Source organism: Typha latifolia, chromosome 4 (genome assembly GCF_019914945.1).
Source record: "Typha latifolia isolate L0001 chromosome 4, TyphaL0001v2, whole genome shotgun sequence".
NCBI classification, from domain to species: Eukaryota; Viridiplantae; Streptophyta; class Magnoliopsida; order Poales; family Typhaceae; genus Typha; species Typha latifolia.
Genome location: NC_133089.1, coordinates 14151889 through 14172831, shown reverse-complemented (window position 1 = coordinate 14172831; position 20943 = coordinate 14151889). Strand labels below are relative to the sequence as shown.

Sequence of the window (20943 nt, the reverse complement as noted above, 5' to 3'; positions counted from 1 at the left end):
GAAGTTGAGAAATTTGGCTATTATTAAAATTTAAAATATTAAAAGCATACAATGACCGAGTTTTAAACGATTAAACAAGACGATTTAGGGTGAAAATTGTAGCTCAACTATCTGATTTATATATTGGATAGGATTTAACTCTTCTATAATTATCATACGAGAAGTTTTGCTTCGTTCTGTTACTAATGTATGATGACATAATAGAGATTATAAATTTAGGGTTAATATTTTATCTTTTTGTATGATATGAATTTATTATGACTTTTTTTCTAAAAGGATTTATTTAATTATCTAATTATATATATATATATATATATATATATATATATATATATATATATAAAGAAGTGGTAGCACTATTGTTATCTAACAATTTTCTGCCGATTTATTATTATCAGGTGAGAATGTCAGAAGCACGAGAAATAGGCCTGACACGTTTCAAATTTTTAAGTGGTAGAATGCAGCTAGAGTCTAGAGACCTTCTCCCCGCTTCTTTAAATCACGAGATGACTGGTACGTCAAGATTCGTGCCGACGTATATCACTAGGCGTACAGTTATTACTCCGCTGATCCGAGGAGGAAATTCCTCAAAAATATCGGGGTAAAATCGGAAGAACACTCTTCCACTCACAGCAAAAGGCAACACACCTCTCCCTCTCTCTCTCTCTCTCTCTCTCTCTCTCTCTCTCTCTCTCTAGAGCAGCGGAATATAAAATTAGGGTTCTTGCTCACCATCTAAATGCGCGCTTCTTCGCTTTCCCCTGACTCTATTTGTCTCTGCCGACGCCCTCGTAAGCTTTCTATTTCAATCTCTCTCGCTTGTTTACTTCAATTATTTCGGTAGATTGTCTCATGGCTCCGTAGATTTCGAAGCTTTTCCTCACTTCAAAGCTACACCAAAAAGTCCCCGTCTCCCTCCCCCCACACACAGACACACACACATTTGTCTTGCCTGCAAACAGTATAGTAGTCTCTATTCTAGCTGTATCTGATTTAGGTTTGTGCAACTCTACAGTTATTGCAAACTGAAATCTTCCTATAGGTTCCTTCGTGATACTTGCGGTTGGTTGGAGAAAAGAAGTTCTCTTTGGGCTCATGCTATATAGTCTGGAAATTGGTGGGCTTTATAGCTTTGGAAAAAATCAATCTTTGGGGCGCTTCTAAGGAATATCTGCGACGGGGTCACTTTGTTGCGTGGCCGCGAGGCCACATGGGGCTAGCACGGCAAGTAGAGAGTGGTCTATGGGTCGGAACGATCCATTCTGGCGGACAAACACGAGCTTCTCACCTCCGCTGTCAAGGAGATGGGACTACCGGTTCCATTCGGAAGGGTTGTCTTATGGGTCGCAAGGAGATGGTGGAGTTGCAAATTATGGGTCGTCGCTGTCTTCAAATAGTAAAGGGAGTAGAAGCTGGGAACGGGGTGATCACCCTCCTAACAATACTTATTCTGCTTCAGAAGGACCCATTTCATATTTTAGCAGCCCTGATGGTAGCTTCCAAGAGCAGCAGCTGACACCCCCTCCGGTGCAAGGGGTTAATATTGGTGAGTTTGTTAGAGGTATGCTGCTACAGCTTCCCTTATTTTGTTCCGTTCATTTGGTTTAGATTGTAGCTTGATATTATGAATGATAGCTGCAATTACATTCACATTCTAGTTTGAGGTAGGGACATTTGATTCATGATCTTCTGCTTGGTGGCGTGCTATTAGAATGGTGTTTCAGGCCTGGCCATTTTCTTATTGATGTTTGGCAACATAACATGGTACATTTGATAATCATCTTTGCTTCATTTGCCTTATTGATTCTTTATCCTAGAGTTTTCATGACCAAATATGAGGACTTGAAATCCTATAAATCATATTTTGTTCTTTGTTCTTAAGGTGGACTACATATTGGAATCTGCTCATGTAGATATGTTATGTGATTATGCAATCCTACATGTGTATTAATGTTTTGCAGGTTATGCGAATTCTCAAAAATAATAACCTGGAGAAATATAGTCACTAATATAGATTTCTTTTTCTTGGTTATTAATAATAATTGAAGCAAGAATATGAAAGAGAACTTCTTGATAATTAACTAAAGGAGTATTAAACAGATTATAGCTTTGGTATTTACTCAAGGAGTCAAGTTTACTTGTCACCAAGGTTCACCCCACTTTTTGCACCATTGTGGTTGCACTTGTCAGAAGTTGCCATCTTATTATCTTCAATCAGATACTTGTTTGATTGTAACTCTAGAATTTCTTCTAGTTCTTGCACCATAGTATTTTCATTGTACTTCCAATATGACCACATTTTGGTTATTGTTTTTTAAAGATCATAAAATATGAAGAGTGTGCCACAAATAAAGCAATTTTGCTGTGAGTAGCTTCTATTTATTCTTGTTTTTTTTTTCATTTCCTTCTGTAATATTGTTTTAGTATATGGACATGCAAATTGGTGCTTATCCTATATTTTACAATATTAGATATGCCTATGCATGTCTTTCCATCTGCTAACTGAAGAAGTTTTGCTTTTCTTTTCACACCAGCATCTGAACCTCCAGTTTTCTCATTGTTTATGGAGGTAAGTCAACTTTATTTTAACCATGGATTTAAGCCAACTTTTAGTAAGATTCTATGTGCATGACATTTGCTTCTCTCTGTAGGGAACTTCAAGACTGCCATATCATGGTGGTTCCACTTCCTCTCATTCGGATGGTAGTGAAGGTGAGCTCATGTCCAAAAATCATGCATGTGCGCACCACAACCTTCCGAGCCGCCGTCCTTTCATCTCCAAGCCAATTCATCCTCTCTCACTTCCTGAGCACTCTTTTGAAGGGGAAGGTTGTAGTTCTGTTGGCACCACAAGCTCCAGTAATACTTTACGTTCCGATTCTTGGTCCTTTCGAGCACTAAAGGGGCTACAGTCTCCTGGTCCCCTGGGGTCTGCTGGTCACACTCGAGGAGAATCAATGCAATGGAGTAGTGCTAGCAGTGTTGATTTTGCTGATGTCTCTGATTTATTTGAATCTGAATCCTTCGGTTTGTCAGCTAATAATATGTATGAAAGCACAAAATGTGGACTTTGTGAGAGGCTTTTATCACAGAGATCACCATGGGGTTCTCGTCGAATTGTTTGCAGTGGAGATATGCCAATAGCAGGTGTTCTGTCATGCTGCCATGTCTATCATGCTGAATGCTTAGACCGGACCACACCTAAAACACAGAGACATGATCCACCTTGTCCGCTATGTGAGAAGTCGCTGGAGAATTTTACAGAGCAATGGGCAGTTTGCAGGTTAAAAAATGGACTCCCAAGGTTGAGATCTCTTGGGGAGGAAGCTCCTTCGAGAGCATGGAGCTGTGCTCAAGTGGGTGACTGTGTTGAAAGAGCCCTACATGTACCAAAAGCAAGCAGCGCACTGTTGCTGAGTCGGAATAGACTCAAGAGACACTTGTCATTGAAGGGAAACACAGGTAAGGATCACCGGGTGGAAAATCTGAAGAGAAGTGGGTTCCATTCATCGCACCTGTTTCATGGACGAGTATCTGGGGAGCATGGGGCTGTTGGGTGCTCAGAAAAGGCGTCTTGTTCTACATTAAAAGGATGGTGACAACTTTCACTTGGCGAGTAAAATACAAGATTGCATTTCGTGTTACGTCCTTGGTGTAGGGGAAGTGAGGATCTTAACTCCCTCTTTGGTAGCTGTGATTGTCTCTGGATGAGAGCTATAATTGGTTAATCTATATATTGGGTTTCTTTGTATGAAGAATTTGATTCACGAGGAAGTAGGTGCTATTTATTACGAATCATCTGCTTGTTTTGCATATAGTTGTTTGTCACTACTCCATGTTTAATGAAATCTAACCTACAATGAAGTAGTTGATTTCTCTATGTTTTCAAAGGGTTTCAGATTGCATTTCCCTTGACTTCATCTCTCTTTTATCCAGTTCAGATTTCTGAAAGTCTAATTTCTGTCATTCCGGTACTGCTGTTGTAGATGCATTTACCAACAGGAATTTCAGAGCACTTCTGATTCATATGGATGAGAATTCTGGAAAAAGACTGAATCGATGCACATATAGGGTCAGATTTTGGTAGTTAAGTATTATCATTTAGTTTTCAGATTTAGATCAAATTTTGCAAAGAATCATGGTATCATCTGATCCTCTATTTGAGGGAACTATGAGATTCTTACCAATTTGTCATCCTCTAAAAGCAGAGGCAAATCCAGTGAGGTATGAATCCACTACTTAACTCTGTTTTTGTCTCAAAAAAGTAGTAAACTACCCTATCAATTATGAAGTCAAAAGACAAAAAATTTAATAGATTCGGTAGAAAAAATATTGTATTAAAAGATAAATAGAGTTTATTTTCTTGGTCAGATTGGGTATTTGTTGGTAAGCCAAGTAGCCAACCAATCGTATTTAATTCGAGAAATCAGCCACATAGCGGTGCGAGTGCGTCACGCAACTACGCCAAGTCTCAACAATGGCGATTAGGGCTTTAGGGCGTCGTCTCTCCCATTGCATTCCACCCGAATTCCGAGAAATCTCGTCTCGCCCACTGCGGAACATCCGGTCTTTCTCCAAATACCCACGTCTCTCGGGGATTTCTACCTCTCCATCCCCGTCAACGTCTCTGTTCTCGCGGCAGGTCGCTATCGCTGCTATCTTGCAAAGGTACGGATTTGCCCAATCCCACCTTCTCGAATTCATCCAAAAGAACAATTTTTTGTTGGAGTCTAACCCCTCCGATGCCGAAAAGTGTATTGAGATTCTCCTATCGTTGGGCTTCTCCCCGAATTCTCTCGTATCGACTCTTTGCTCTTGTCCTTCGGTTTTAGATCTCAAGTTCTTGCGAGAATGGCAGATTGTTTTCATGGAGCTTGGATTAGTTCCTCCTTATGTTATCCAGAAGGTTCTAGAACAATCCGGAAGGTTCGCTATCAAGCCTGAAGATATCCGCAGAAATGTACTCTTTATGAAGAATATGGGCTTTAGAGATGAAACACTGGTAAGCGTTGTGAAGGAATTGCCTCTGATTTTTTTGAGGGATTCGTCTGATATTGGTGGCAAAATTGATATGTTGAGAGGTATTGGGCTTAAGATGGACGAGATTGATCGGATATGTTGTCGTTTCCCTGGATACTTTGCACTAAGTGTTGAAGGTAGGTTGAGGCTCTTGTTTGAGGAATTCAGAGAATTGGGTTTCACCCGAAATGAGGTCAGGACAGTGCTACACGATGATCCGAGGCTCCTTCTCAACATGGAAGTTGGAGAAATTTCTCGGTGTGTGGGATTGATGAATGGCTTGAAGTGCAGGCAGCCAATTAAGGAGAAGATCTTCAGTAGGGGTCACTTGAGAGCAGCAATCGATGTGAAGCTTAGAGTGGATTGCTTGTGCCGGCATGGCTTGATTCATAGAGATGCCTTTAAGGTATTGTTTAAAGAACCGAGAGTGATTATATATGATTTGGAGGACATAGAGAAAAAGATTGAGTTTTTGCTCCACAAGATTAAGTTTGGCACTGCGTATCTAGTTGACTATCCCAAATACTTGGGAGTAAATCTTCAGAAACATATAATTCCACGTTATGATGTGATTGAATATTTGGTATCAATTGGTGGTCTTGGAGATGAGGTAGGAATGGATCATATAGTGAAACTTAGCAGGCTTAAATTTTATAACCTGTTTGTGAAACCATATCCAGAGTGCGAAAAGATTTTTGGAGGACCAGTAAGACAGAAAGAAGTTAAATCACATCATCCAACTGGAATGTGGAAGCTGTTTAAGCCACAGAAATTCGCAGGGTCAAAAGAGGATGTGAAAAACATGAGGCTTTTCATGGAATCCCTCGCTTAGCAATTGTGCTAGAGTTCGAAATGAGCTGGCATCCTTCACAAATGATTTTGACGTATTATTATGGATTTAAAGGACCTTGAATGGTTAGAGTAATATAATGCAACCAAATGCTACCTATTTTGTGGACCAATAAGAGCAGGGATTGATTTCATGCTTGCTTTAGAAATTTAATCTGCACACTGGTATCACCGTATCAGTCTGAAGCACCAAGGAATCTCAAGGTTTTTTGAAAGGCTGAAGAAGGTGAACTTGTCCTTTTGTATTGTCTATTTTGTAATGGAAATAAATGGATAAAACATGAAGATAGAACTGAAACAGTTATTAATACAAGGAAGGGATAAAAATTTAAGCAGAGGAAAATATAGACCACCAACAAATTTATGAGGATTATCACTTCAAAGGTATACAATCAGGTCAATATCCTTCTGAGGTATGGAATGGAGGAGGCTCTCTTGTTGAAGATTCTTTTATTTCTCTCCTTTCATGTTAACCATTGGGTGGCATGACATAGCGATCCTGTGCTGTTCTAGTGTACTCATCCTTGGCATGAGAGTGAGATGCTGATGGTGGATAACAGACAGAGCAAGAGTCGTGACAGGTAGATCATGCCAATTAACTATGTCAATTGCTTTCATTAGTTTCTCATCAGAAATAGTCTTTGTACCTCTCTGAAGAAGAAAATGAAGGGAAATTCATTAATATCAGCAAAAACTGCTCTCCAGAAGCTTGACAAACTCGATGAAATTAATCCTTCCATCATGATTTATGTCATATGCCATGATCATCTGCCTGCATGCTTGCAGGTCTGTCCCTTCTCTGAAGCCCAGCTTGGGAAGAACCCTCTGCAGTTCCATTGCATCAATGAAACCATCGTCATTCTCATCAAACATTATGAAGGCCTCCTTCATTTCCTGGAAACTGGGCTCTTCCTCTTCAAACAAGTTAGAGAACTCTTCAAAGTCCATGCTTCCCTTGAGCTGCTCATCATCCTGGCTGAAATTTAACCCCATTCTGCCAATTATCATCTTCACATCTTCTCCTGTCAGCTGATGGTTGCAGTCATGCTGTCTTGATGGTTTTGTTATCTTCTTTTCGTCGTGCACCATGGATGAGCTTCTGAAAGGCTTAATGTAAGACAGTAGTAGGGATAGATAGGCGGGCAAGAACATCTGAAGTACCATGACGACCCAGACAAATACAGTATGAAAGAAGAGAAAGCCAACTGATTCTGGAAAAGAAAGAGAGTGGAATATTGCAGTGGTTGATGATGTCTCCATCAATTTCTATTTGGTTGTGGTTGAGAGAGGGAGAGATGAGAGGAAGAGAAGAGATTGGTGTTAGTTCAATGATGATAGGGTACCTGAAGTTGGGTCTTTTATAAGATGCCTGAGTTATCTGAAAAATAAAAAAGAAGAAAAAGCGTGGTTTCTCATGTTATTCCTACGTTTAATCTCATTGCAGAGAACCTTCTCTTGGAAGGACATTTTAGTCAAAAGAATAGGATATTAATTGAGATGATTCTGTACATATATATCTGAAAAGGAGGAGGATTTTTGCCCCTCTTGTCTGGAAGAAACCAGGGCAGCTATCAAGAGAGGAAGGTTCTTGTGTGGTGCATTGATGGTGGAAATTAGGAAAAATAGGTGTGGATTGGAAAAGAGATTAAGGCTGGCAAGAGCTGGTTGTAGGAAGGAACCAGGTTCCTCAAGTTGGAAGTTTCTTTGATTCCGGACTAAAGTGGAAATTTCATGGAAAGCGAGAAGCATCAAAGAAGGCATAGTATTTCTTCAGTTTAAACCATTCTCCTGCTCCTGCTTTTAGGCAAACAAGCAGAAATCTGTAAGCATAAAGACTAATGCTAATACAATCTGTTCAATTTTGTTATAGGAAGTAAGAAGTTGCTGTTAATCTCGTTCACCATTCCAATCAAGTAATTTGAGTTTGATTTATTAATTTGAGAGATTAAATGGGCTTAAATCAAGCTTGTAGCTTGGTTATTAATTTGATCTCTTTTACATCCTTTCCAACATTTTCCAATCCACTGTTGTTTCGTCTGTAATCCTCATGGCATCTACAAGATTACAATAATATTAGCATGACATTTCTCCATCTTTAGTAGCTCGTCACCTCCAATTAGTATATTTCTGCAGGAAAGAAAAATTCATAGCCGCTAAAGACGACATTAAAGAAATAGAAAGACAGGCACATAGAGAGTCAGAAGCTACGTAGGCATCATTTTCTTCGAATTTTCTCAGCATTTTCGTTTAAATACTTTCGATGCATCTCAAACCTTCTACCAACTACCTTGACATGTTAACCACCAAGTTCATGCCAGTTTTAAAATAAAACTTTGTTAAATCCTTGGCGAACTCTTAAGCTAAGCATTTTAGCAAAGTTATAGATCATCTGATTTTGATCACTTTGGCAATAGTGTTCAATTTCTCGTTTTTTTTTTTAAATGTAATTTTGCTGAAAAGTTCTCTTCCTCTCGTCTCTAGTGAGGCCAGTTTGGTCTCCACTTCTACTTTCCTCGTTAGCTTCAACTGGAATGTGCATTTAAGACTTGGCCTAAGTGAACTACTTTAAGTTGATGCCAGAGAGTACCCCCGAAGACTTGACTTCTTTTGACTTCATAGTGGCTAGGAAAGTTAAGTAGGACCACGCCATGGACTTGCAATGGCAAAGCATGGTAGATTTTGAAAAAGAATGAGATCTTATTCCTTCCTCAGTTTGATTAAGCTACTCTATGACTAGGATGTTCCTTTCTTTGAAGAAGATAAAAGACCATACCCATGTATATTAGCATTGTAATTTCTGGTGCTGTTGTAAACCAAATTAAATCCATGTAGTACTAGAAGATTGCTTTGCAGTCCAAAGATACAGAGATGCTTGACTAGAAGATGTATTTTTCTTCTCTTATTTTTTTTTCCCATTAGATTTAAATTAGTTTGACTGAACTTGATCCGTTATCTTCCCCAAACAGAAAAATTAGATTCGATTTTGTCACGTTGTTTCTCACTTTGTTTTTTTTTTTCATCTATTTCTTAGCATCTTCTACTTGAATTTAGTGGAACTTAAAAAGTAATATCTACAGAAACATAGAAAAAGGATACCTTAGAAAAGAGTCAAAAGGTCTTCCAAAAGAATTCAAGGCATTTTTCTCAGTATGGTAACATAGAGAAAGCTATATCTGGCACCATCGAATAGATAAGGCTCTATCTTTTGTCCTCTCTTTTTGTGCCAAAAGAACCAATCTATGTTTGTTCTTAGTGTAGTGTTCTCTATACCACTGAACAAAGAAAGTGCATCTTTTTTGCATTCGTTATTCTCCTTTTCTTCTTTCTTATCTTTCTAGGATTCAATTGGAAGGTAGCAATGAAAAAGAAAGATGCTTGGTTCCATGGATTAGCTATTCGACCTTATCCTCTCAAAGTAAAGAAGACCCACAGTAGCTTTGCTCATTTTCTCTACCTTTTGCATGAGAATAAGATTGTGCTTGAATTATCTCAATCATTCGTAATGTGACTGTCTCTGCTCTTTTAAGGCTTTATAATGCAAATTTCCATGTTATGGAGATGGAATTACATCTTGACATATATGGTCTCAATTCAGTTCAAAGAAAAAGTTGACAATATTGAGGTGATGAACAGGATGTTCTTCAATTATATAAGTTTCATATATGTATATATATATATATATATATATATATTCCCTCACCTCTCACTTATCTCCTTATTTACATGTTGAGTGGACATCTTCCTCCTAATTGGAAAATTTCAGTTGTGACAGTTTAAGAGAGCAAAATTTTTATAATCTCCGTTAAGCTTTCTCTTGGAAGTCCAGAGATCGCGAGAGAGCCGCAGGATTGGAATGCAAGAGCCTGGAGTTCTTCGCGGCGTGGTTCTTAAAATCGTCTTTCGGTTGGAATGCGTTGAGGAGACTCTTGCCGCCGACCGCTTCAGCCTCGTCGTTCTTGATGCCCAACATTGCGCAAATAGAGCTCTTGGCGGCTTCATCAGGATCATCAATCCTGAGCGTCTTTGGCACCCAAATGCATCTCTCCTGTGTGGTGCTCTCTTTGAGCCCATTTCCTTCTCCTGCATGCTTGCCTGAGGTAGGAGCTGTGGATGAAGTAGCCGGCGAGTAGAGCCATGGAATGGTCCAAGTGCTACCAGGGATTGCTGCAGCTGGATAGAATGGAAGAGCAAAACTTGAAGTACAGAAGCCAGGTGATGGACTACTCCAAAGACAAGGCCAACGAGTTTGGATCTCTGGACAATTCCCAGTCGTTTTTACTGTTACATTAGCCTTCTCTTCCTCCAACTTACAACCTAATCCTGTGAAAGAAGATCCACTTGAGTGGTCATTGGCATCCTCCACTTGCAACCTTTTCTGGCCGCAATTCTCCGCCATCTGTTCGCAGAGATGCATCTCATTACCGAACCTCAGAACGGCGCAGTCGGGAGTCATGTGGCGATACAGGGATGCTGAATTCTTGTTCTTACGACGGCCAGCGCCGACCGGAACATTCCTCATGGTGCCTCCGGCAGTCCAGTACCTCTGGCAGTTCTTGCAGAAGTGCCGAGGTTGGTTGATGTTGTAGTTGTTGTAGTAGCAGAACTTGGTGTCCATGCTGTCGCAGCGCGGGCAAGGGAGGATCTTGTCGGGCTTCTTGGCTGCTACCACTTCCTCTTTCGAATTACTTGCATCAGTCGCTGAGTTCTTCGTAGACGCGTCGTCGTCCGGGGGATCATCCAACTTTTCTCTGGAATTTGGCTGCTCATGATCCTGGTCTTTGGAATGAGCAGCAGTTTCAGTGTTGTTCTGAAACTCCTGAAAATTATAATGTTTATAGTCTTTATTAGATTGAGCAAGAAACAGACAATCATGCTGCAAAATTTTCTCCTATAACAAATCTATATTAGCTTGAAAGACTTAAAACACCAACTTTGTATGACCACTTGTAAGCACATAATAATTCAGAACTAAAAGATTCATCTCTATTCCTTCTCCTTTTTTTCTAGAACCACTACAAGATTTGATTGCTCTTAAGAACCCATTAAATGAATCGTAATGAAAAAGAAGAAGACCAAAGTAGTTGGAAAAACCCAAGCAAAACCTTGGAGAAACCCTTATATTAAAGAATGAACAAAGAACTCAACAATATATACCTTTTCTGCTTCTTTGTAACAATCTCTATTTGTCTGCCGCAGTAAGATGGTTCTTCCAAAGAGCTTTATAGAAGAATCCTTAATCTCCGGCATCTCCCCTTCTTTCTCTCCTTTGTTGCTCCTCTCTCTCTCTCTCTCTCTCTCTCTCTCTCTCTCTCTCTCTCTCTGTGCGCTCTGTTCCTTTTATGCAATTCCCCCCTCCTTTAACTGCTCGAGTTCCTCCCCAGCCCGCCCGGATTTAAAAGTCCACGTCAGCAGTGGGGAGGGGATTCTGAGCCACAAGTTCCCTTTGTGGTCTTCGGAGATGGGTTTATTTGATTCTCTTAGTTATTCTCTTTGCCTTTTCCTTTGGCCTTTCTTATCGTCACCCAAGAATTCACCCCCACAACACCAAGCATTGTGGAGCAGAAGGTGGCCATTCGAACTCAGCACCAATAATAAACTCCTCTCTTCCAATTTTTGGTCAAAGAAGAAAAAAAAAATTCCAAATTTCTATTCCTCCAAGTATATGGCAGTCGTGAGATATATTAGCTACGATGTTGTCATATCATCTTGTTTGTAATCTCGTTCAAAAAATTAATATATTTTTAAAATAATTATTGTTGCGGGTTATTTGTTTTACTCTTTAGTTTCTCTCTTTATTCCTTCTAACTTTTCTTCAATTTCTAGTGTGTGGTGAGCTTTTCCTTAGACTTTTTTTCTTTGTTTGTGCCTTGTTCTCTCTTTTTTGCTAAGCATTGGATGAAATAATTCTATAGAGGGTATAAATGAAGTAATTAATTTCTAGTGTTAGATATGAATAAATAAAGTTTGACTCAATTGACTAAATGAGTTAGTAAGCAATGCATCTTTCATTTTAAAAACACAAAATTACTAAATCATGATCACCTAGCTAATGTCACACCTCACTATATTTGGTAGTGCATTCCAGCCTTCCAAAAACTTGACTTGTTATATCTCCCCACTTCCAAAATTATCTCCCTGACTTCCTATTGAAGATTCCTACATCTAATGATATCTTTCCACCAACAACATTGCTAGTCCCTTTTGTTAGAATTTCTATCTTCTTGTATCACACTCAAATTTACCAAGCAACCTTCTTGTTGTACTTGGTTTCTTTGTCTCATATTAGGATTCTTTGGTAATTTTGAAGGTCTATTGCTAAGGTAATGGAGCCTGCTCCATAGTGTGGCACTAGCTAAAGGAAGGAGAGTGATGTTAGATAGATAGAATTGCACTGAAGAATTTTTTCTTTTCTTAAATCTTGGTCTAAGATAAGATATGGGGCTCCATAAAAGAAGAGCTCATGAATCTGAATAAAGGCATGGAAAGGGTTTCATTTCCTTTATCTGCTAGTGATTGCATTGACCTTCACCTATCTCATTGTTTCCTTGCATGCATGCAAAACCTTCAGCATGTAATCCTCTCAAAGTCTCACAAAAGTCTACCCTTTTTGTTCTTCTTCATTCCTATGTTTCTTCTTAGGACTTGGAGCAACTTTGGCAGCTCAGGTACACTCTGCAACTCTTTAGATGCAGTGGATGATCTTCTGTTTGTAGCTTATTAGAGAACATATCTTGCAGAGAAGGGTACTGAAGCAGTTCAGCAGAGAAGGAAATGAGGGTGATCTGGATGGCAGCGAGAATAAAGATCTTATGAGCTCTCTTGCAGTTTGTTTGCAATAGTTATTCAATGTTCTTATTCCAGTTTAGGAACATTATAATGTTTTTGGATAAGTTGAGGTGATTCATTGGAATCATTGCACATCCTTCTATTTCTCCATTAATAAGCTGCAGTTGGAGGAAGCAACTTGTTCTCTTTAAAGTTTAAATGGCCCACCAAGTAGCATGGCGCATCAAATGATATACTCTGACTCTTTCAGCGAACGCTTCATGGGCCCTGTGGGCCCAGAGCTTCTCACAATGGCCAGCGAAGTTGCCACGTGTCCAAACTACATTAAAGCTAATGAATGGGCCATGGCCCAAAACCTATATGTCCACATGTAAGAAATTTATTTGAGGGATAATCACACTAAGACCCTGTATGTATGCACTCTTTCATCTAATAAAAAAAAATCAAATAATTATTTTATCATTTTTTATATATTTTTCGAGAAAAATAATTGATATGTCAAGAAAAATATATAATTATGAGTTATGTGAAAATGAGCAATAATTGCAAACCACTAAGTCGAAGAATTTTTATTTCAAACCCAGCATGACCGACTCAAGTGTGAGTTAGCCAAATACCTAAATCAAACTCTGAATCTAATAATACCATATATTTTGACTTATATTATAAATAAAACTTTCCTTTTATTTTACTTTTTTTATAAATAGAGCCATGTTTATTGAAAAATATTGAGCCACACCTTATTGTTTGATAAACAAATATAATCTGAAAAATACATTGCTCATAAGTGATGGTGTAACATTGTACATTGTGTATTAATTATAAATGGTTGCTGTTGTCGCAGGACGATGAGAGAAAAATTAAGGATTGGATACAAATTAGAACATTAAATTTTAAAATAAAAGAATAAAATTAAGCCCCCTCCCCTCCTATATCACTAAAATTGTATCGAAACACCAAACTAGGGTCATTTAATCTCGAATATTGTATTAGAAAAAATATATAATATTATTCTGAATAGATAGAATATTATACTTTTAATTCCATCCCGATTAGTGTTTATTAAGTGTTAAAACTAAATTGTGAAAGCTTAATTTATAAAAATATTTTTAAAAATACGAGCTTTATCTACAGTAACAGTATAGACAAAGTTTAGTGTTTTATTTGACTTTTAGGCAACTAAGTCAAAAATACCACTATAACAAAATCCTCACGTTTATTAAGTTTATGCTTCTAATAGCCATAGTTTTGATGCGTTCGGTTAAATCCTTTTAGGGTTCTTCGCCTTCCCAGTGCGATCTCCATAATTAAATGGCACGCGGTTCTTTTTAGGCCCTTCATTTCACCCCCCCACCGATTTGACTTTGGGATCACCTCCACTAGTAAATGCTCCTTGGGGTCGCCGTTTTGACTCTTGTTCAAATATTCAAATCCTTAAGCCTCCCTGTCCCTATCGTAAAGTCAACGACTTCTGAGCGCATCGCCCAAGAACTCCACATATGTGCATGTGCGTTGAAACTTGAAACTGGTCTCTTTATATGTTTATAAAACTTTGTTGTCTTCTTTCTTTGACTCTGACGAGATCTAACAGGGGAAAGGAAAGGAAAGAAAAGGAAAGGAAGAAGAAGAAGAGGAAGACGGAGACATGGGAAGACCTCCATTTTGCGAGAAACTGGGGGTAAAAAAGGGTCCTTGGACACCAGAAGAAGATATCATCTTGGTCTCCTACATTCAAGAACATGGGCCAGGGAACTGGGGGATTGTTCCAGTCAAAACTGGTGAGATTTTTAGATCCCGGTGATCCAAAAATGGCATTTGGGCCATGACAAAGATTGCATGGTTATGTCGTTAATCTTCTTCTTGTTTTTTTTAAAGGTCTGATGAGATGCAGCAAGAGCTGCAGGCTTAGATGGACAAACTACCTCAGGCCTGGCATCAAGAGAGGTAACTTCACAGATCAGGAGGAGAAGCTCATCATCCAACTCCAAGCTCTTTTGGGCAATAGGTAAGGATAGATTCAAACAAATTTGAATGAACTCGACGATCTTTCTTATCGCTCGCTCTGATACCATGTTAATCGGTACACCTTCTTACAGATGGGCAGCCATAGCTTCATATCTCCCAGAAAGAACAGACAATGACATCAAGAACCACTGGAACACCCACCTGAAGAAGAAGCTCAGAAAGGCCGAAACAAGCGCGAAGTATCCTCCGACGAGCGTCGGCGGCGGACTAGTAGTCTCAAGCCACAAGTCCATCTCAAAGTTCCAGTGGGAGAAGAGGCTGCAAACTGACATCAACATGGCAAGACAAGCTCTCTTCAATGCCTTGTCTCTTGACAATAAGCCCAGCCCTTGCCCCACTCCTGAGCAGCTGAAGGCCTCCTCCCCTAATGGCTATGCTTCGAGTACTAATAACATCTCTAGGCTTCTCGAGGGATGGATGAAGAAGAGTTCACCAAAGCCATGCACATCACAACAGACCACCTCTGCTGGCTTGACTGAGACTTGCAATTCATCCTCTAGCCATGGAACAGCGAGCACTTGTAACCATGTCATGTCACCTGAGAATGTTGAGGGCCAGGTGACACTCTCCTTGCTAGAGTCTTGGTTGTTTGATGAGAATGTGGAGCAAGGGGAATTAGATGACATTGTTTGATAGATCTTTCTTTAATTCTATGTACTTTGGTCTTGTCGTGTATGTACGTAGACTACTACTCATCTCAAAGGAGGTCAATGGAGGAAAGTTTTTGTATATATTACTTGGTTTATCTATAACATAAATCATCTTAGTTCTCTCTATTCCATGTACTAATCTTTGCTAACATCTATAGCCCACTATATAGTCTGGGATAAAAAAGGAAGCACCTTAAAAGACTCTCATGCATGCCATTAAATGCCATGAATGCTCCACAGGAGAGTAAGTACCATTAAATGCATGCCTTCAACTACACAAGTGGGTGGACTGATATCAAGAGGCTACAAGTCTCTTTCTCATTATATAAACGGAAAGAAGATTAAGAGTACAAGGCTTCTTCGAGGAAACTTTGGACTCGTATTTCTTGGAGTATAAAGTTTAAAAATAGGTTTAACGTAGTATTAAAAAATGAAGTATTGAGTTTGATTTCTATCATATAAAATATAAAATTTCAATCCATTTACACCAAATCTGCTTTATGAGATTATCAAAATATTTTAAGCTCAGAAACCAAGGAAAATATTAAAATATCAATTATAAACATTATTATTTTTCTAACAGTAAGTTTGTAAAGCAATTGAGAAGTTATTAATACAAACATGAAATTGGGACAGACATATCTCACGAGGGAGATGGACATGAGATCCCATTTTGATTAAGATGCTTAGTTGGTGAAAGCTATCTCATGGCTAAGGAACTCTCCTCTCAAAATGTGCCATGCTTGGTAGGTTACCATCACTCTTCCTAACTGCTGTCTTCACTCCTCGTAAGTTGCAAGAAGACAGCGTCATGGGCAACCAAAGAGACATTAAAAGGAGCAATTAGATAACTATATGAGTAGGTGCATGGCCTGGTGGCATGCATCACAATGACATGAATTGGGGACCATGGCATTTGTCAACTATATAAGAAACTTAATGGAAGATGGCAGGATTAAAAAACCAATTTGTTAAAAAATGAGTAGTGATATAAGAGAAAAAATATTTCTTTTATTTAGTTAAGTAACAGCAGATGTAAAAATATTTCTTTTACTTAGTTAAGTAACAGCATGATCAATTAATTTTACCCACATATAAGAAATCTTAAATCATCAACATTTTGGTTTAAGATTCCAAGGAACTTCAAGCATTAGTCTAATCTCTTCAAAGGCCGAGTTGGGCTTTGGGCCGGGCTGGACCGGGCCGGTTTCCTTCTGGTTCCCTTGTATGCTTTCACTCGGTAGGTATGTATCTATATATGTAATACATAGGTAGATCCAATTGGCTAAAATGCATGACCTAGCATGGCTGGACCTTCTGTCATGGGGCCCATCATAAGACATGGTGAATACCAACTTGTATCTCTCCGAGAGAGAGAGAGAGAGAGAGAGAGCGAGGGAAGATATATCTTATTATGTGGCAAGAAATTAAAACAATTGTAGCAATATGGGTCCTAGTTAGCTAGAAAGTATGTGGCAAGAAATTGCAACCTTAAATATTTATCACATGCAACTTGTAAGATGAGGTTCTAGTTCTACACAAGTGGATGAGAAAGTTTTAAGGCAAACAGTAAGCCTTATTGACATATATATTGTAATCACATGTGACACATTTATGGGTCTTATCCTTTATGATATGGTGGATTAAAGAATATATATTTTGGTGGGCATGTAACATAGTGGAATGATCATCTGTGGCCTATCTTTGAAACTCCCATGCAAATTGTGATTGAGGCATGATGAGCCCAAAAGAGAGACATTGATGAGTAGCCATCATGAAGGTGACAAGAGCATGGCGAACTCCTCTCTTCATCTATTCGAGCTGGAGGATATCTGAATAGCCCCCAAGTTGTGATATGTGGCTATCATATTAATATCAACTTCTTCTTTGTTGAATAAGTTTTGGTGATCGAGTTTGCGAAACCACCATGAATCTGAAGTGCTTGTGATTGAGAAGCTGAAATTTCCAGCGTTTTAATTTGTTATGTAATCTCATCTTCTCTCTTGACTACATTATATATATATATATATATATATGGAAAGAAAAGAAGAAGACATGGAGTAGTAGCTATCTTCAAGCTTCACCCTGAAGCTGACAGGAGAGGAGAGCATGGAGATTTCCATGCCAGATGAGGTTAAGTATATGTGGATCCAAAATAATATTTTATGTAGCTATCACCATAACTCCTGAGAGAGACTGTGACAAATTGCAGTTTGGCATATATCTGGGATACCATATCTTGAAAGGTATGAGCATTAAGTGAATGCGGCCTAAGATTATCCTATTACCCATCAGAAAAAATTTCGTGCACAACTTCTGTTTTAAATGAAAGGTATGAGCATTAAGTAGTACAAACTAATATGCTTATATTTTGGTTGCATGACCAACCAAGTAATTAATCTATCAACATAAACATCACATTCTTAATTAAGGCTGCACAAAATTAATTAACGAAAAATATAGCAATACATCATTCATCAATATCTCAATCCAATCCTATGTAATCTTCACTTAATCCATCAACTTCTAGTGCATGTAAAGAGCACGCCGGGCCTGAATCTGCGAGAGCGCCGTCGGCGCCGCCGGTTCTACTGGCTGCCCCTCCTGATCTGACTCCGAGTCAATCATCTCGAAACTCCTTGTGCGACACCTTGTGATAGGCGTCGCGGACCTTTCCACCCCTAACTGCTCTTGCCGGCCGGAGACCGACCGCACCGACATGGCCCTATGCGAGTCGGCCGCCACGCTCACTGCCTTGCGGCTCACGCAGCCCATGAATATCCCCGGCCGGTGCGACCTCGAGGTCTTCTTGCCGTCGATGTCATTCGGAGTATAGCCATTCGACTCCGATGCGACCGAGAAGTTCGCGGCGCTGCCCGTCGCCACGCTCCAGTCGATGCTCGCCTCGCTAGGCTCGTAGCCGCCGGTCGCCACCGACTCGTCCCCGTCGCGCTCGAAGAACGGGTGCGAGCTGACGGATAAGCTCTCGATCTCGAACAAATCCGAGCTCGACTCGCTTCCTAAACCATCATCATCATTGTCGCCATCATTACAGCAGCCGCCGCCGCCGCCTCTGGCAGCGGCATTGGTCGAAGTCAGCGTTGTCAAACTTGTCCTAAGACTAGAGCTTCTCTCACCTACTTTTTTCTCCTCTCTTCTCGCCTCCCTTCCAACGGTCACTTTTGCCGCCACGGAATTCAAATTTGGCGGGAAAGCAAGCACGCCTTCCTCTTTAAATGCAAAGCCAAGCCTCTCCATTCGCAAGTCCTTGCCATGCTTTACCTCATGAAGCCAAGTTAACTTCTCGCCCCCGCCGGCGGGCCTTGTAGCCGACCAGGCTTTAACCTCGACGTCGACCGCCTTCTTCCCCAAGCACGGGCACCGGAAGACGCTTAAAAACCGGTTACCATTTTGCTGCCCTCGTGTGTCCGTTGCCCGAGGATACCTCCGGTTGTCTCGGAGCAGAGTGCTCTGACTATTGCAGCTCGCCTCGGAGCTCGAATACCGGCTCCGCATCGGCTTAGACTTCATACTCCCCTTCGCCTCCCTCTTCATCGGTTTCTTGAGGCCTCTAACCGCCGCCAGCTCAATGGCGCCGTCCATCCCGCCGCTGAAGTACTTCTCGGCGTCGAATATGTCGAGCTCCCCGTCATCCGACCGCCTTCGGTTTAGAGATAAGTTCGTCCGGCGCGACGGCGAGCGGTGCGGGCCGGATCTTTCGAGCTCGAACTGGAAGCTTTGTCTCACGAGATTGAGGTAGGAAGAGAAGGAGTCGTTCCGGAGAGGGCCGGGGTTGGTATCCAGAGATGAGGAATTTGTCAAAGAGGCCATTGGAGGTAAGAGAGAAGTAAAACTATAAAAAGTGAATCTAAGTACATACCAAAGAAGGCCAGTGTCTGCAAAAGGGAAGGATGAGATTAGAGTGGCATATGTATGATGGGCTCTTATTAATAGACAAGCTAAGAAAGCCAAATAACTAAGAGAGGGGAAATATTTGTAGCCATGCACATATCAGTCAAAAGATAGGCCAACGACTATTAGAACAATAGACTCTTCGAACCCTTATCTTTTTGCATGGATACCTGTTAAAGTTAATCGCCAATTATCTTTTGATCCATTTAAAAGTAAAAAATATATAAATAACATTACTCTATTTGTATGAATTAATCTCAATAAGGGCATTTTTTGTCTACTCATATATTAAATGGTTTATATTTTTAACATATAGTTATAAATAAATTAACTAGAAGGATATCCATGCAAAAACAATAGGGTTTGAAAGGTATATGCATGCAAATACGAAATTTAGAATAGTATACGAACAAATACGGAGCTTTTAGAAGTTTAGAGTTATTTCCTTTACTCTTAGGTATAACACATCTATCCACTGCTAAATAGAAAAGATCAAACACAAGCATGTCTGGTTCGTAACCAGGCAAGATATGAAAACTAGGGTGCATAAGCAAGCAGAGAATCTAAACAAGAGAATATTATCGCTGAAATATAAAAACAACTACTGTAGCTCTTAATAGAGAGACTGATCAACTGGTTACTATTTGGCAATTTGGTATACGAAAGTCATGAGCAGTATCCAAACTTTGGGATATCTTGATAGAGTTCGTGTTGACTAAGGTAACACCATGGCTGCATTTGGAGTTTTAAGATGATGATCATTTTGGACCACATGAAATATGTGGGTACTGCTCAGAAGAAACAAATTGCAAGTTTTAATTAATGGGAAATATTTTAATAACCCTCTAAAATTTAGTTAAACGGCTATAATAATCAATTTTTATACCTTTATTACATTAAAAAAAAAGGGTATACTAATCATTCAATAAAATTACCTAACTCCCAGGTGGCATTTTTTTTTATTTCGTTTAAATTTTTCTGATGTGAGAGATATAGTTAGACCTTTTTTCTTCAGATATGCGTACATTATTCTCTTTCTCCAGTAAATTACTAAGATTATATATATATATTTATATATGTAAAGATATTTTTAGAAGGATATACATACAAAAAAATATATTTAAATGAAATTATAAATAAATAATCAAATTTTGAACTGATTATAAAACTTAATCTTCGTTGTATCTCTCTTCACGGTTGAAAGATAGATGGATATGAAAAGCATGGAAGAAGAGCTCTTAATTGATAGTAATTGATCTAAAGAAATATTTTAAGGATAATGAGTTTTTAATTCTATCACATCAGATGATAATATTATACGAACACGTGACAATTGTTTTCCTCCAGAAGCCACACTCATCAAATCCAAATTAGATGCTAATAACTACGAGTTATTGTCGTTATCCATGAGATTCATTTCGAATAATAACTGTTACGTAGGGATTGGATAAAGAATTCTTTATCTTGTTCGGATAAGACGACTTGTTACGTAGGGATGTGAGGATTGGGTAAAGAATTCTTTATCTTGTATTAAGATGTTTTATTATCCGTATAAGATGACTTGTTACGTAGGGATATAAGGATTGTTTGGATGAACAGATAGGAAAGAGAATAAAAAGACAGAAGTGAGAGAGAAAGGAGTTCTCTCCTATTGTTTGAATATAGAAGAGAAAGAAGATAAAAGGGAGAGAAATTTAATTTT

The 20943-nt window shown here is 39.2% G+C and overlaps 6 protein-coding genes across 9 annotated transcripts; 3 read left to right on the top strand and 3 right to left on the bottom strand.

Annotated features, from left to right (window-relative positions):
- Window positions 1–641: 641 nt before the first annotated feature.
- Window positions 642–3880, top strand: LOC140786237 (uncharacterized). 4 transcript variants are annotated; one of them, XM_073134517.1, is made up of 4 exons: window positions 642–791; window positions 1043–1546; window positions 2535–2569; window positions 2652–3880. In XM_073134517.1, the coding sequence occupies exons 2-4, from the start codon at window positions 1243–1245 to the stop codon at window positions 3597–3599; spliced, it is 1287 nt and encodes a 428-aa protein (XP_072990618.1). In that variant the 5' UTR covers window positions 642–791; window positions 1043–1242; the 3' UTR covers window positions 3600–3880. The 4 variants fall into 4 exon arrangements, with proteins under 4 accessions (XP_072990618.1, XP_072990616.1, XP_072990619.1 ...); XM_073134515.1 differs by having other exon boundaries at window positions 1043–1561; XM_073134518.1 differs by having other exon boundaries at window positions 652–791; window positions 1016–1546.
- Window positions 3881–4424: 544 nt separating this feature from the next.
- LOC140786236 (transcription termination factor MTERF15, mitochondrial) lies at window positions 4425–7294 on the top strand. The gene is made up of 2 exons (XM_073134513.1): window positions 4425–6449; window positions 6655–7294. The coding sequence occupies exon 1, from the start codon at window positions 4478–4480 to the stop codon at window positions 5849–5851; it is 1374 nt and encodes a 457-aa protein (XP_072990614.1). The 5' UTR covers window positions 4425–4477; the 3' UTR covers window positions 5852–6449; window positions 6655–7294.
- On the bottom strand, window positions 6553–7128 carry LOC140786005 (probable calcium-binding protein CML46). The gene has a single exon (XM_073134166.1). It carries the CDS (start codon window positions 7126–7128, stop codon window positions 6553–6555), a length of 576 nt encoding a protein of 191 aa, XP_072990267.1.
- A 2197-nt stretch (window positions 7295–9491) lies between the features above and the next one.
- LOC140786999 (cyclic dof factor 1-like) lies at window positions 9492–11191 on the bottom strand. The gene is made up of 2 exons (XM_073135727.1): window positions 11023–11191; window positions 9492–10684 (listed from the first exon to the last, which is right to left on the bottom strand). Exons 1-2 carry the CDS (start codon window positions 11113–11115, stop codon window positions 9671–9673), a joined length of 1107 nt encoding a protein of 368 aa, XP_072991828.1. The 5' UTR covers window positions 11116–11191; the 3' UTR covers window positions 9492–9670.
- A 2841-nt stretch (window positions 11192–14032) lies between these two features.
- Window positions 14033–15390, top strand: LOC140786959 (myb-related protein 306-like). Its single transcript, XM_073135683.1, has 4 exons — window positions 14033–14161; window positions 14246–14432; window positions 14530–14659; window positions 14751–15390. Exons 2-4 carry the CDS (start codon window positions 14300–14302, stop codon window positions 15310–15312), a joined length of 825 nt encoding a protein of 274 aa, XP_072991784.1. The 5' UTR covers window positions 14033–14161; window positions 14246–14299; the 3' UTR covers window positions 15313–15390.
- A 2465-nt stretch (window positions 15391–17855) lies between these two features.
- On the bottom strand, window positions 17856–19160 carry LOC140786004 (protein PHYTOCHROME KINASE SUBSTRATE 1-like). Its single transcript, XM_073134165.1, has one exon. It carries the CDS (start codon window positions 19158–19160, stop codon window positions 17856–17858), a length of 1305 nt encoding a protein of 434 aa, XP_072990266.1.
- Window positions 19161–20943: the final 1783 nt, after the last annotated feature.

What these genes read in the sequence shown, in the direction of transcription:
- LOC140786237 (XM_073134515.1), top strand. Translation starts at nt 1,243, where the DNA reads ATGGGTCGGAACGATCCATTCTGGCGGACAAACACGAGCTTCTCACCT. An exon ending in TATTGGTGAGTTTGTTAGAG is followed by an intron (nt 1,562 to 2,534) that starts GTATGCTGCTAC and finishes TTTTCACACCAG; the next exon opens with CATCTGAACCTCCAGTTTTC. An exon ending in TTTTCTCATTGTTTATGGAG is followed by an intron (nt 2,570 to 2,651) that starts GTAAGTCAACTT and finishes TTCTCTCTGTAG; the next exon opens with GGAACTTCAAGACTGCCATA.
- LOC140786999 (XM_073135727.1), bottom strand. Translation starts at nt 11,115, where the DNA reads ATGCCGGAGATTAAGGATTCTTCTATAAAGCTCTTTGGAAGAACCATC. An exon ending in GTTACAAAGAAGCAGAAAAG is followed by an intron (nt 10,685 to 11,022) that starts GTATATATTGTT and finishes TATAATTTTCAG; the next exon opens with GAGTTTCAGAACAACACTGA.
- LOC140786959 (XM_073135683.1), top strand. Translation starts at nt 14,300, where the DNA reads ATGGGAAGACCTCCATTTTGCGAGAAACTGGGGGTAAAAAAGGGTCCT. An exon ending in GATTGTTCCAGTCAAAACTG is followed by an intron (nt 14,433 to 14,529) that starts GTGAGATTTTTA and finishes TTTTTTTTAAAG; the next exon opens with GTCTGATGAGATGCAGCAAG. An exon ending in CAAGCTCTTTTGGGCAATAG is followed by an intron (nt 14,660 to 14,750) that starts GTAAGGATAGAT and finishes ACCTTCTTACAG; the next exon opens with ATGGGCAGCCATAGCTTCAT.
- LOC140786236 (XM_073134513.1), top strand. Translation starts at nt 4,478, where the DNA reads ATGGCGATTAGGGCTTTAGGGCGTCGTCTCTCCCATTGCATTCCACCC.
- LOC140786004 (XM_073134165.1), bottom strand. Translation starts at nt 19,160, where the DNA reads ATGGCCTCTTTGACAAATTCCTCATCTCTGGATACCAACCCCGGCCCT.
- LOC140786005 (XM_073134166.1), bottom strand. Translation starts at nt 7,128, where the DNA reads ATGGAGACATCATCAACCACTGCAATATTCCACTCTCTTTCTTTTCCA.